The sequence below is a fragment of the Monodelphis domestica genome, chromosome 2 (assembly GCF_027887165.1).
Source record: "Monodelphis domestica isolate mMonDom1 chromosome 2, mMonDom1.pri, whole genome shotgun sequence".
NCBI classification, from domain to species: domain Eukaryota; kingdom Metazoa; phylum Chordata; class Mammalia; order Didelphimorphia; family Didelphidae; genus Monodelphis; species Monodelphis domestica.
Window position 1 is genome coordinate 264,986,175 of NC_077228.1, and position 14,375 is coordinate 265,000,549.

At 35.9% G+C, this 14,375-nt stretch overlaps 1 protein-coding gene and 1 pseudogene across 1 annotated transcript; both read right to left on the reverse strand.

Annotated features, from left to right (window-relative positions):
* Positions 1-2,503: 2,503 nt before the first annotated feature.
* On the reverse strand, positions 2,504-7,381 carry LOC100617605 (olfactory receptor 12D2-like; annotated as a pseudogene).
* A 5,695-nt stretch (positions 7,382-13,076) lies between these two features.
* On the reverse strand, positions 13,077-14,060 carry LOC100023328 (olfactory receptor 12D2-like). The gene has a single exon (XM_001374866.5). The coding sequence runs from the start codon at positions 14,058-14,060 to the stop codon at positions 13,125-13,127; it is 936 nt and encodes a 311-aa protein (XP_001374903.2). The 3' UTR covers positions 13,077-13,124.
* Between the last annotated feature and the right edge of the window lie 315 nt (positions 14,061-14,375).

The window sequence follows — 14,375 nt, forward strand, 5'->3', positions numbered from 1 at the left end:
AAGAACCTATGAGAAAAACCAGTATCCATATCCAGAGGAAATGCTGTGGGAGTAAAAATAACAAAAAAAAAAAACCAGCCCATGAATACATGGGCTGAAGACATATTGTTGGGAATATAGATTTTAAATGATCATCCTAGTGTAAACAACAACATGGAAATGGGGTCTGATCAAGGACACATGTAATACCCAATGAAATTGCATGTTGGCTGTGGGAAGAGTGGGTGGAGGGGTGCAGTGAACCATTCATGACTTCATGGAATAGAGTTCCTCTTCCCAGGTGTTTGTGACATACCATTCCTGCTGGGTACGCCAAAACATAGTAATCTCAGTTCAAGGCTGCATGAAGAGTTCCAAGATCTCCTGGGAATGGATTAACTCCCCTGTTCACATTCTGGGGAGGATTGGGGAGGATAGATTGTGCCTCTCAAGAAGAGCTTTAAATCTGGTCTGCTTACAATAAACGTTCATTATTCCTCTTGGATAATGTTCCAGTCTTTCTTTCTTGCGACTTCTCGGCCAGCTCTAAGCTGTCCCCCGACAGTTCTAAACTGTCCCTATTGCGACTCCATAGATGTCCCCGGCAGAGGGGAAGGAGGGAAATAATGTGATTATTGTAACCAAGGAATCATGTCCTAAATTGACTAAATAAACTTATTCAAATGGAATAAAAAAAAAAGAAAAGGAGACTTTCATTGGAGAGGCTTGCTCCAAAAATGTTTTCCCATTCACCTCTCTCCTAATTTTGGCTGCATTTGTTTCATTTGTAAAAACTTCTTAATTTCATCTAATTATAGTTGCCTATATTACCTTCTGTGATTCTCTCAATCATTTCTTTGGTCATGAACTCTTCTCCCATCCATATATCTAGAAGATAGTTTTCTTTTCTTTTTTCTCTATTGTTTGTGATATTAGGTTTCATGTGTGTCATTTACCCATTTGGAGCTTATGTTGAGATTTGGTCCATACCTAGTTTCAGACTGCTTTCTCATTTTTCTGACAGTTTTTGTCAAATATTAGATACTTTTCCTAGATTATTTAAATTTATTAAAGACTATTGTCCCCTCATTTTCCAATTTTTTTCCACCACAAAGAGCACAGCTTGTACAAGTCTTTTTCCTTATTATCCATTTGGGGTACAAACCCAGCAGTGCTATGGCTGGATCAAAGTTCCAAATTGCCCTCCAGAATGGTTGGATCAATTCACAACTCCGCCAGTAATGCAATGCATTAATGTCCCAACTTTGCCACATCCCCTCATTCATAAATTCATTAATTTCCATTTCTGTCATGTTAGCCAATCTGATTGGTGTGAGGTGATACCTCAGAGCTGTTTTGATTTGCATCTCTCTGATTATAAGAGTGTAATATTAATTTTTAAAAGAGCATGGTCACCATTTACAAAATTAATGCTCAGGTCAGGAGTCTGTTAGAAGTTCTTAATAATTAAGTTTTTAATAAAAATGGAGCTATAGGAAAAAAGGAAAATGTAGGAAAGGGACAGAAAATTTCAGCTAGCTAAATACCTAAGCTGAATCAGGAAGCACACCAAAGTCCACCAAAAAACCCTCAAGTACACAGCAGGCACCAGAGATCCCTATCAAGACTATCTACCACCACTGTGCCAACCCAGAGAGAGAGCCATCCCCTCATGCACCATACCTTTTTACTCCTGCCCCCCCCTCCATCAGGCAAAGTACATATGTAAAATGGGATGCAGGGTAGGTCTAACTTAGGGAGTGGTTTTCTATCTAGATAGGCTAGAGCAGGAATCAAAGTCTCCCCAATTGATCATCAGGGGGTATTGTGATTTTTAAATTCTCTCCATCTTGCTTGGTCAAGCACCCAGGAATGTGCACACCCACACTACACGGGCATGTGCTAGCTAATGACAAATCAGGAACAACTAATTGCCCCCCTGGTCTGTCCTAAGCCAAACTTTAGCTACCATTGGCACATGTGAGATGCAGGAAGTGAGGTAGAGAACTGGCTCTAGGGTTCTCATGACTTCCTGTGGAGAGGGCAAGACACCAGTTCGATCCTGGAGCTCGAGCTTGGAGGAGCCTTCAGACAGCTTCCCTTCACATTGGTCACGTGAGTGATAAGGACTGACTCCTTTCTTGGCCTTGGCTCTCCAAGGCCTTAGAATCCCACCTTGGCTCAGCCTGAGCCAGAGCAAATTTTTTAGTTAACCTCCTTTCCTTCTCTCCCTCTCTCTCTCTCTCCCTCTAATAATTTTTTCCTCCTGTTGTAATTAAATCACCACAAACTCCATTCTGACTTGAATGTTTCATTTAGGATTTTACAAATGAAATCCTTTGTCGACCAATAATTATTATATTCAGTCTCAACCCCTAATTTTAACCATAAGAGTTTGGATTTGTCACATCTCTAAGCTCCTCAAATAGCCCTAGCACATCATCCATCTGAAGAATGAAATTTAATCATTCATGATTATTCTCTTCTACAAACTAAAAAGAAACATTCAATGAGTTCTCTGGAGTCATTCAAACCATAGTTTCTTTCTAATGGCTTTGCTTAGTGCCCGCTTTGCATCCTTGTTCCTCAAGGTATAGATAACTAGGTTGAGAACTGGAGTGACCACAATGTATATGATGGCCACTATTCGATCCTGATCCATAGAACTACCTGAGGAGGGGCAGATATAGGTGAAGAGAGCAGGTACATAGAACAGCATGACCACCATAAAATGAGAGGCACAAATGGATTGTGCCTTCTGAAGCATAAATACAGGACTGACTTTTGAAGTGGAGAAAACTGATAATATAGAAGTAGAAAAGGAGTATAAAAAAAGAAAGGGCTCATGCCAATGGTGCCAGTTACTATTTCAAGCACCCTTTAGTTGAGCTCAATTTTCCCACATGCCAGCTCCAGTAGTGGCTTGATGTCACAGAAAAAAATGGTGGATGTGGTTGGATCCACAGAATTTCAAGTGGGAAGTCATGATGGAATGGAGCAAGGCATGGAAGAAACCAGTGATCCAGGTTGCAGCAGCCAAGCAGAGGCACACTTCGTGGTTCATGAGAATTGTGTAACAGAGTGGATTACAGATGGCCATAAAACGGTCAAAGGCCATGACACCCAGAAGGATGGCCTCTGTGCTACCAAGGAAATGGAAGAAGTGCAATTGGATGATACAACCCACAAAGGAGATTGTCTTGTGGGTGGAAAGGAAGTTATCTAGCAATTTGGGCAGTGTCACTGTGGAGTAGCAGATGTCTAGACAGGAGAGGTTGCCCAAGAAGAAATACATGGGGGAATGAAGTTGAGGATCAGTGATGACAATCACCAGGATTGCACCATTTCCAATAAGGATAAGGATATAGATGATGAGAAAAACTGCAAAGAGAAAAGACTGAAGTTCCTGGGTTTCTGTAATACCAAAAAAAAGTAAATAATACACTAAGGTATGGTTAGGTTTGTCTTCAAAAGAACATAAAAAGGTAAGAAGTGTTTTCCAATACTTCTATTAAACTTTGATTTAATATTTGGTGCTATTCAATGCATATATGTAACCCCTGTTTCAAATGTCAGTGTCACAGAGACTGTGAAGATTGTTAATTGTCTCTTTCAGAGTAAAAAAACTAAATGAAATCTTAAGAAAAAAGTTTGTACTGGTAACTTTGAATACAGTTCAGAAATATGTATGACAAAAAAAGTAAAATTATAAATGTTGGAGGGGATGTGGAAAAATTGGGACACAAACTGTTGGGGAATCTGTGAACTGATACAACCATTCAGAAAGTAATCTGGAACCCTGCCCAAAGGGCAATAAAATTGCATACCCTCTGACCCAACAATAGCTCTACCAGATCTATATCCCAAAGAGATTAAAGACAAAGGAAAAGAAGTTACCTGTCCAAAAATATTTATACCAACTCTTTTTGTGGTGGCAAAGAACTGGAAATTGAAGGAATGTACATCAATTGGGGAATAGCCAAACAAGTTGTGGTATGTGCTTGTAATAGAATAGTATTGTACCAAATGAAATGACAAGCAAGATGATCACAAAAAATGTGAAAAGACATATGAAGTGATGCAAAGTGAAGTGAGCAGAACCAGAAGAACGCTGTACACAGTAATGCATGATGATCAATTATGAATGGCAACTATTATCAACAAGGCAAGGACCCAGGACAACTACAAGGGACTCATGACAAAAAAGGTTATCTACCACTATGCCACTATAGAAAGAGCAGACAGAATCCAAATGTATTTTGAAAAATGCCATTCTTCACTTTATTTGCTCTATGAATTTTTCTCTAGAGTAAGCAACTGTCTTGTTTCATACATACCAAGCATGGAAATGTGTATTATATGATAATATATGTACAGCCTATATCATATTAACTGCCTTCTTGGGGAGGGGAGTGGACTGAGAAGGAGGGAGATTGCAAAATGTCAGAAAATGAACATTTAAAATATATCAACAAAAAATAAAAGAAGGGAAAAAAAGAAATATATGATTATGAAATGGTTCTCCCTATGAAGTCAGGGAGAAAATGTGTTTTATTTGTGATATTTGAGGCTCTATAATCAATTTGTGGAGGAGACAGAAGAAAGTGACATTAAATTTATTTCTGATTTAAAATGTTATGATATATTATAAAGAAACTATATAAATAAAATCATGTTCACTAAGAGGGTTTAATTGTTTCTATTTTTAAATCCATAAAATTCTATGAAGTCTAAAGCTAGAAAATACTCTGTGTTCCAGAAATATTGCTTTCTACATTTACTTAAGAAAGATCAAAGAGAAAGAATTAAGTGAACTTATTTTCCAAGGGACTAAATTTACCATTTTTCCAAGAGAAAAATATTCTTAAATATTCCTAAAAGACTCCAATCAGTTTCTGGATTGAATTGAATGATGGGGGGTTAAATTTTCAAACTGTAGCATACCAGGTATATTACCATCTTGAAAGTATGATTGGTGTATTGATATTGTATCTTAAGTGTTCATATACCAGACTCATGGTCATGTTGTCTATTGATGATTGTATTTCCAAATCTTCAATCCAAAGGACAGAGGAATTCCTGGGCAGGACAATATTTGCCAGAGGGTCCTAGCTCACCCCTTGTTAGACCACATTCCTTACCAAGTCACATGTTTGATTAACCTCCTCCTCTTTGATTATGTGGTTGTCAATTGAACCAATGTTAAAACCTATGCCATGTCACATGTTCATTAGCTACCTCCCACTCCACATTCCTAAACTCTTCAATAAAAGTTTAAAGGCAAATGTAGTGGCCCCTCTCAATACCATCAGAGGGATGTAGCAAGATGTAGCCCATATTTTTTAACTCCTTGTCTCTGAGTCTTTATTCCTTTGTCTCTCTCTTTCTCTTCTCTATCCATTTTCCCTCAGTTTCCAATCTCCTTTTCAGGTATCCACCCACAAGAAATTTAATATGTAACTACAGGAGGTTACACAAACAAATAAAAAGGACCTGACAGACCTCTGGCTATAAACTTTCTCAAAAACAAATACTGTAAATATTTATAAATGTCTGATTTATTATTGATTTAATATGTTAATAAATTATATATTTAATTCTTTAATACTTGTTTCATTTTGGAGATATGAATGATAACTTGTGGGAAGTGAAGTTTCTTCTGTGCTAAGTAATTATTTATTAGTAAATTTTCATAAGGGTTAATTAATAAGATTACAAGTTTACTCATGAAAATAAATTATAGAAGCCTTGGATCACTCAAGTTCAACAAGATAAAAGTATATGGAAAAATAAGTCAAGCAGAAATCTTAGAAATGATATAAAAAAGATATTGCCCATCTCCAATAACACAATGCTACACATATAGGGATTGAACATAAGTATTCTTTTCTAAACTGGTACATGTAGTGTCTGAATCTAGTCTTTTCTTCTCAATTTATAAGTACTCATCATAGTCAAAAAAAAAAGCAAAGCAATATAAGTGGTTTATAGTTTTATTGCCATCCAAAAATATAAATTGGATTATTTTTAAACCTTGAAAATACAATCAGTATGTTGACAGATTTTGCTTAGCTGTGCTTGTTTATTAGGACAGGATCTCTGAAGTAAATGTATTTTTAAAAACATAAAAGGAATGAAAATGAGCAAAGCACATGTCTCCGTGTTCCACTTTCCAATATAAAATATCAGAAGTGTGAATTAAACTATCCTGAGAGGTACATTTCCTCTAATATGTAAAATTGGAATATGATTGATTTGAGAAAGCAGTGATCCAGGTTGCAACAAACAGAGGTACTTTTGGTGGCTTATGAGAAGCATATATTAGAGTGGATTACAGATGGCCAAAAAGTGGTCAGAGACTATGACACCTGAAAGGATGGCCTTTGTACTACCAAGGACATTAAAGAAGTGGAGCTGAGTAACTCAGCCCACAAAGGATATGGTCTTGTTGGTGGAGAAGAAGCTAGCTAGCACTTTGGTTCAGACAGGAGATGTTGCCCAAAAAGAAATGAATGAGGAAATTTAATAGTTGGCTAACACTAACTAGCAGAGTACTAATCATTAGAAATATAAATAAAAAAGCAAAATAGTTCCTGCTCTCAAGGCATTGAGATTCTAATGGAGAAGATAACACGTGTTTGGAAGAAAAAATAAGGGGGGGGGGAATGATAATTAAGTTTAGAACAAGGATGATGGCATTAGAATTTTAAAAGGGGGTAGTGAGTGGAGAAAACTTTGTGAAAGTAAAAATAGTGTTTAGAAACTGATTAGATAAGAATCAAAGTGAAAAAATTAAAATAACAGGTTTTATTTCTATAGAAAAATATATTAACATTGTTAAATTATTGTACAATATTAATGCCTAGTTAACAGAAGTAAAGTAAATGATAGTTTTTCTAGATCTGCTACTTTGTCACTGAGATTTTAAAGCTCTAATCCACAGGTAGAATAAACACAACAACTATTTTCATTGCTACTCTCTGAGGGATGTTAGGAATTTTTTAGGGACTAGAGATTTTTATTGTGACTATAATATTTGAAGACTAGCAATATTCTCTCTTTAACAAACATATCTCTCCTTATAAGTCAGTAATAGCAAACGTTTTAGAGATGGAGTGCCAGGGCCAACCCCCATCAAACCCCACAGAGACCAAGTGACTCCTCCACCTCCTTTGCCCCCCTCAGCCCTGCCTTATCCCAGATAAGGGAGGGAGGAAGCACTCCCAATGGGCTGCTGAGCAAGGGGGAGGATGAAGTGATGAATGTCCTCAGGAACATGGAAATGGGGAGGGGAACAGTTCCACTCTGAGTCCCTCTGGATTTCTAGTAATGAACTCTGGCAGGCAACTGTAGGCATAGCCACAGAGAGGGCTCCCTGGGCCCTTTTCAACACATGTGTCATAGGTTCGCCATCATGGTATAAGTCATCAAGTTAAACTCTCTCAAAACTATCATCTTTTTCATATTTATTGGTACCTTTTATTTTTATTTCATAATCATCAACTTAATATATTTCTCTTCTTCCGCTCCCATATCCATTAATTACATACAATATGAAGGGAAAATTTCTTTTAGGAAAATAGATCAAATAATTCTTATCAAATAGGTTTTCCTCCCAAAACAGTTTATGATCTCAAGTTTATTCAACAGTGGATTATGGGGATCAATTGTTGCTAATTACATTTTCTTCTCTCTGGTCCACTAAACATTTTTCTATTTTTTTTTATAACAAAATGATCTCTCCTTTATAATACAATTTTGGATCCAGAAATTCTAGGCTATCTTCATTCCTAATTTTTTTCATTTTTCCATTGAGTCTCTAGACATTTCATTAGAGAAAATAAGTTATATTATTAACCAGGGAACATACTACATTTTTAGTTTGATTGCTAAGCCACTGAATCTATAACACAAGTTTAGTTAGCATATATTACTTTATTGGTTTGGCTGAATCAGGCACAATGAAATTCCCTCCAAGCATTTAAGATATTATTCCATTAAAGAATATTATGAAACTGCATTTCTGTAAGTCATGACATCTCTTGGTAGGTAGGAGTCCTAGGCATTTTGTATATTATACAGTTATTGTAAAGGAGGTTCCCTTCTATTCTTTCTTATGGATTCAAATTTTCATTAAATAGAAATATTAATGATTTTGCAGATTTGTTATATATTCCATTTCAATACTAAAACAATGCTTTCCCTAGATATCCTTCTTACTAGGATTTCCTAAATAAGCTGTTATGTCAATTGCAAATGAGCATAATGTCATTTAGGCTTTGAAAAAATATTTTTAATTTTCTGCTTTTGTATTCCTGTAAGTAGATTTTCTGGAACTGTATCAAATAATGAGTTGGGTAGAATGTACCTTTTTAGCATTATAATTTTTCAAAGTCTTTTTCTTTGTTGATAGAATGATTTGATTTGGGGTTTTTCTTGATTAATTATATAAAATTGTTTAATGCTGAAACATTCTTACATATCTGGTCTGAGTTTCACCCAACCCAGTTAAAATTAATATTTTGTTAGTCTCCTCTGTGCCATCTACTGTGCTATGCCCTAAGAACACAAAAGAAAAAAACAAATAGTATCTAGGCTCAAGGAATTTGCAAACTACTAGGTACAATGATATAAATGTTTGTTGTGTTTGTTAATTGATTTGACAGCTAAGTAGAAAATTCGGAATTCAGGCACTGGTTGGATCAGGTGGACTCTAAGGTAACTTCCAATTCTGAGATTCTATAACTCAATCTGGATGGACAAGATGTACAACAATGCATGACAGTAGGGACAGGATTGAGCCAGGAGCATGCTTCCTGTGGACAATTTAGTACCCTGAGAAAGGCTGTAAATGAGAAAAAGAGAAGTCTGAGACCCATAGCAAAAAACCTCCAGAATCATATCAGGATACAGAAACAGAGAAAGGATTGAAGCAGAAGTTTTGTCACTTACTAGTTACATCTGAGACAGATATAGAGTGGACTGAGGAGGGAACTTGCACAAGGGTGGCATTCCAGGTAGGAAAACCTTTAAAAATGTATGAAAAAATGAGGAAGTTCAAAAATCAGCCTTAGTTATATGGATCAAAATCTAAGAGAGCTCTTCAGTTCTAGCATTTAAACCCAATCTACAGAAGAATAACCAAGGCAGAACTCCAGAACAAAAGATTCTCTCTATCTTTACTTTCCTCTCTGGTCCTAAGAAATCAAGGCAATTTTCCTTTTGAGGTTTCTTTTTTTTTTTTCATTAAAACCCTTACCTTCCGTCTTGGAGTCAATACTGTGTATTGGCTCCAAGGCAGAAGAATGGTAAGGGGTAGACAATGGGGGTTAAGTGACTTTCCCAGGGTCACACAGCTGGGAAGTGTCTGAGGTCAGATTTGAACCTAGGACCTCCTGTCTGTAGGCCTGGCTCTCAATCCACTGAGCCACCCAGTTGCCCCCTTGAGATTTCTTAAAATATGATGCCTATGCTCTTTTTTCTCCTCAATCTGTTTTCCAGGTTACTATTATTTTTCTTGGAAGCAATCCCAAAATAAAACAGAAACAGTATATCCCAAATCCAGAGGTTTCAGGTTTAAAAAAAAATAGTTCAAGCAGCCAAAAAAAAAGAAAAAGAATTGAGGAATTACAATAAGGATCACACATAATTTAGGAAACATCACTATAAAAGAGCCTGGAACTTGATATACACTATTCCACAAGGAAAAGAATATTGGCTTATAGCCAAGAATGACTAACCAAGCAAAATGGAACATAATGCTCTGGAGAAGGAGGTAACATTGGGAGTGGAAGAAGGTATGGACCTTTAATGAAATATAGAGATTTTTAAGCTGCAGAGAAACTTTGAAAACCAAACACATGATTAAAGAGAAATACAAAATAATGTGATAAAAGCCCAAATGATAATAAACTATTCAGATTCTAATATGAGAAAATGAAATATGTATCCCCTCTAAACATTAACATCAGCAGGGTACATAGATGGAGTCCAATTAGACAAAGTCCAAAAGTGAGAATGCCATGTTTAAGAAAAGAATGGAAAGGGAAGGGAAGAGGAATAGACTGTAGAGGGAGGAGAAAGGACAATAAGGGGAAAAGATTTCATATAAATCAAATGCACAGGTAAACATCTATACAAACAAGGAGGAAGGAGTGGAGAGAGTGATAGCACATAAAACTTACTCTTTTCTGAACTGATCAAAAGAAACAAAAATACACAGAGAGAGATGCAGAGAGAGAGAGAGAGAGAGAGAGAGAGAGAGAGAGAGAGAGAGAGAGAATTGGGTACAGAAATATACTTCACTCAACAAGGGGAAAAAGAGAGGAAGAAGAGATAGGAGAGAAGAAGTTAGAGGCAAATATACTAATTGACTTTTTATTCCTAAGCAAAACAAATTCTAGGATTATATGTATATATATAGATATAATATGTATATTATATATATATATATATATATAAAACTCTTTTCAAGGTGGCAAACAATGATAATCTAAGGAGGTATCCATAAATAGAGAACTGATAAAAAACATCATGGTACATAAATGTGATGGGATAATTTTTGTTATTTTTCTTGTGTTTTTAGTTTAGAGTCAGGGTGGGAAGATATGAAGACAGATTTTTATTAAAACATTTTTTAAAATATTAGTGAGAGTAATAGCAAGATAAAGAAATTTAAAACAATATAAACATTGAAAAAGAAGAGATGACATCTTCCCCATTTGCAAATGGCATACTGGATTACTTAGAAAATCTCAGACAATAAGCAAAGATAGTAATTTAGAAAAGTAACTGCTTAGGTAATAGAGCACAAAGTGTAATAAATTCATTAAAAATCATTAACTATTAATTGCAGCTAAATGGTAGATTTCCAGCTTGACATATAAATTAAGTTCTTGGGAAACTACTTTATTCCATGTCTACTGGGACTGTTGTGGATGAGATTGAAAACAATTATCAGCATTTCTTATTGGGAACCAGGGACATCTGTAAATGTGGGAAGGACAAGGAAGAAACATGAAGGCAAACTGACATAGCACCTTCTGCACAGCTAATTACACAAGTTTCATTAAAATTGGCATGCCAAATCCTTGGGGGGAAACAACGTACTTTTTTCCTGAAAGTTCTAGGGATAATCCTGAGGAGCTAGGGCTCTCGTGGCATCATTCACAAACTTCATCAGTTTTCCCCCCACTGATTGTCAGCAAATACAGTGTATTCTGGAATGATTGTTTCTTTGATTATTTAAGAGAACACAAAAAATAATTTGGCTAACTTACTTTACATAAACTAAATTTTCCTAAAGGAGACATATTTTTTAAATTCTTAAGAGACTTTATCATTTTTTAGAATGAATTAAATGGTATAAAGCTATATATCCAGACAAATGAAGAGGAGTCGTCAAGTCCAAGGACAACTAGATGGTACAATGAATACAGTGCTAGGCCTGGAAGAAGGATCATCACCATGAGAGTAAATCTGTCCTCAGACAGTTTCTAACTATGTGACCCTGGGCAAGTCACTTAACTCTTTTTGCCTCAATTTTTTCATCTTTAAAATGAGCTAAAGAAGGAAATGCCAAACCACTACAGTATCTTTGCCAAGAAAAACCCAAATGGTGTCACAAAGAGTCAGACATGACTCTATTGCAAGTGGGATATCATACTTGCTGTCAATTTTCTCAAGGATAAAATAGTTACAAATTAAAAATAATGACCACATTACTATTGTCATTATTTGCTAATATTGTATATGCTTACAGTTATTTAACACTTATTTAATTATTGAAAAATGAATTATTATTTATGATCAAAGAAGCTTCTCTAGATTGCTATATATTTCCAATTAATGAACTCAGATAAAATATATGTATTTGTTTGTTTTTTCATTTATGTGAAAGATTATAGGTTTATTAATTTTAAAAGTATCCAAACATATCTCTGGATAACTCAAGCTGAGAAGGATGAAAGTGGGCAAAAAATAAAGGAAGTGGAAAGTTTAGGGGTGACATGAAATAAGACTGGTCACACTTATTCTTTTCGATCCATGGCTCTTATTCAACATGATACATGTATTTTTCTGAATCTAGTTTTTTCAAAAATTATAAATATTTCTCACATCCTAAAAATAAATGTGAGAAATTTAACAACTTAACATTTGTATTTTCAGAATAAAATATAAATTAATTTTTTTTAAAAAACTAACAACATGACCGATGTGTTCACTGGATTTGCTAGGCTATACTTACTATGAGGCCAGATTCTTTGTAATGAATGGTGAGAGGAGTCAGTAAGAAAGTAACAGTAATAAAAAGAACAAGAATTAAAAGCTTGAAAACAGAAAAGTCTATTTTCTATTTGGAAAGCATTCTGATATTTTGTCAGGGTTTTTTCCCCCTCAACTCTTTTGGTACCATATTTTGACCTTTGTTTATAATTTGGAAAGGAAAGGTCCCTGAAGAAGTCAGTATAACATTCTGGGAAGATTATCAAAGTTAGAAATAAAATATATGGATTCAAGGCTCACTTCTGTGTAATCTTGAAAGAGACACATAAAAATCTCAGAATTCCAAATTCTGCTTTCTAAAATCAGGGACTTGGATTGAATAATCATTTTAATTCTTGCTCTAACATGCCATTGGAAAACAATTCTAGTTCTCAATGATCAGGGTGCAGGTAAATGTTTCATAACCACCTTGCAAGGTACAGATACAACACTTTTAAGATGCATCTGCATTATTAACATTTTCACCATCACTGGCTTAAGTCTAGAGAATCAAATCTAATAATCTATCAGGCTCTGAATTATATTATTTGCTGATGGTAATGTGTAATGCTCATGATGAAATTTCAGCAATATGTCCTTATGAGCCAGTTCAAGCTGCCTCCAGTACACCCCTGCCCTTATATACCACAACTAACTAATGAGCATGAATATATTGCAGAAATCATGAGGCATTTCTGGGAGGTCATATTATGAATCAATGATATTTCACACTCTTTGTCCCACAGAAAGTGGGACACCTCAAATAATCAGTGCCCTACTGCCTGGCTCAAAAATACCATCATTCTGAAATTAGAAATTCAATCATTCATTATCTTTTTCTCCTACAAACTAAAAACACTCCTCTTAGAAGAGTTGTCTACTCATGTAACTGATAGCTTCTTTCTTATAACTTTACTCAGTGCCCCCTTCACATCCTTGTTCCTCAAGGTATAGATCAGTGGGTTCAAAACTGGGGTGACCACACTGTACATGATAGCTGCTATTCGATCCTGATCCATAGAACTGTCTGAGGTAGGACGGATATAGATGAAAACAACAGGTGCATAGAACAATATTACCACAATGAAATGTGATGCACAGGTAGGCAGTGCCTTCTGAAGCATGCTACAGGACCGACTTTTGAAGAGGAGAAAACTGATAATATAGAAGTAAGAGAGGAGTATAAAGAAGAAGGGGCTCATGGCAATGGTGCCCGTGACTGTTTCAAGCATCCACTGGTTGAGCTCAGTGTTCCCACAAGCCAAATCCAGGAGTGGCTTGATGTCACAAAAGAAGTGGTGGATGTGGTTGGATCCACAAAAGGTCAAGCGAGAAGTCATGATGGAATGGAGCAAGGCATGGAAGAAACCAGTGATCCAGGTTGCAGCAGCCAAGCAGAGGCACACTTCGTGGTTCATGAGAATTGTATAGCGGAGTGGATTACAGATGGCCATAAAACGGTCAAAGGCCATAACACCCAGAAGGATGGCCTCTGTGCTACCAAGGAAATGGAAGAAGTGCAGTTGGATGATACAACCCACAAAGGAGATTGTCTTGTGGGTGGAAAGGAAGTTATCTAGCATTTTGGGCAGAGTCACTGTGGAGTAGCAGATGTCCAGACAGGAGAGGTTGCCCAAGAAGAAATACATAGGGGAATGGAGTCGAGAATCAGAGATTACAATCACCAGGATTGCACCATTCCCAATGAGAATAAGGATGTAGATGATGAGAAAAACTGCAAAGAGAAAAGGTTCAAGTTCCCGAATGTCTGTTATTCCAAGAAGAAGGAACTCATTCACTGAGGTATGGTTAGGCATTTCTGCAAAAGAACATAAAAAGAGTGAGAAGTGCTATCTTGTATCTAACCATGGCTGATTCAGCCTATAATTTTCTGTCTAAAAATAGCACCAAAACATGGGAAGATGGTTATTATTTACCATGACATTGACTTCAAGTAGTATCAGAAAATCATAACATCTCTAAAAGTGAATAGACAATTCCTCCATAAATTTTTCTTTAGTGTATGTAACACATGTCTTTTTTCACAGGATGAGAAACATGAAACATGACAAACATTGAAATATGTAGCAGATATTCAACCAATATCATATTGTCTGCCATTTTGGAGAGGG

Bases quoted from the DNA above. Each gene is read 5' to 3' on its own strand.
- LOC100023328 (XM_001374866.5), bottom strand. From the start codon at position 14,060: ATGCCTAACCATACCTCAGTGAATGAGTTCCTTCTTCTTGGAATAACA.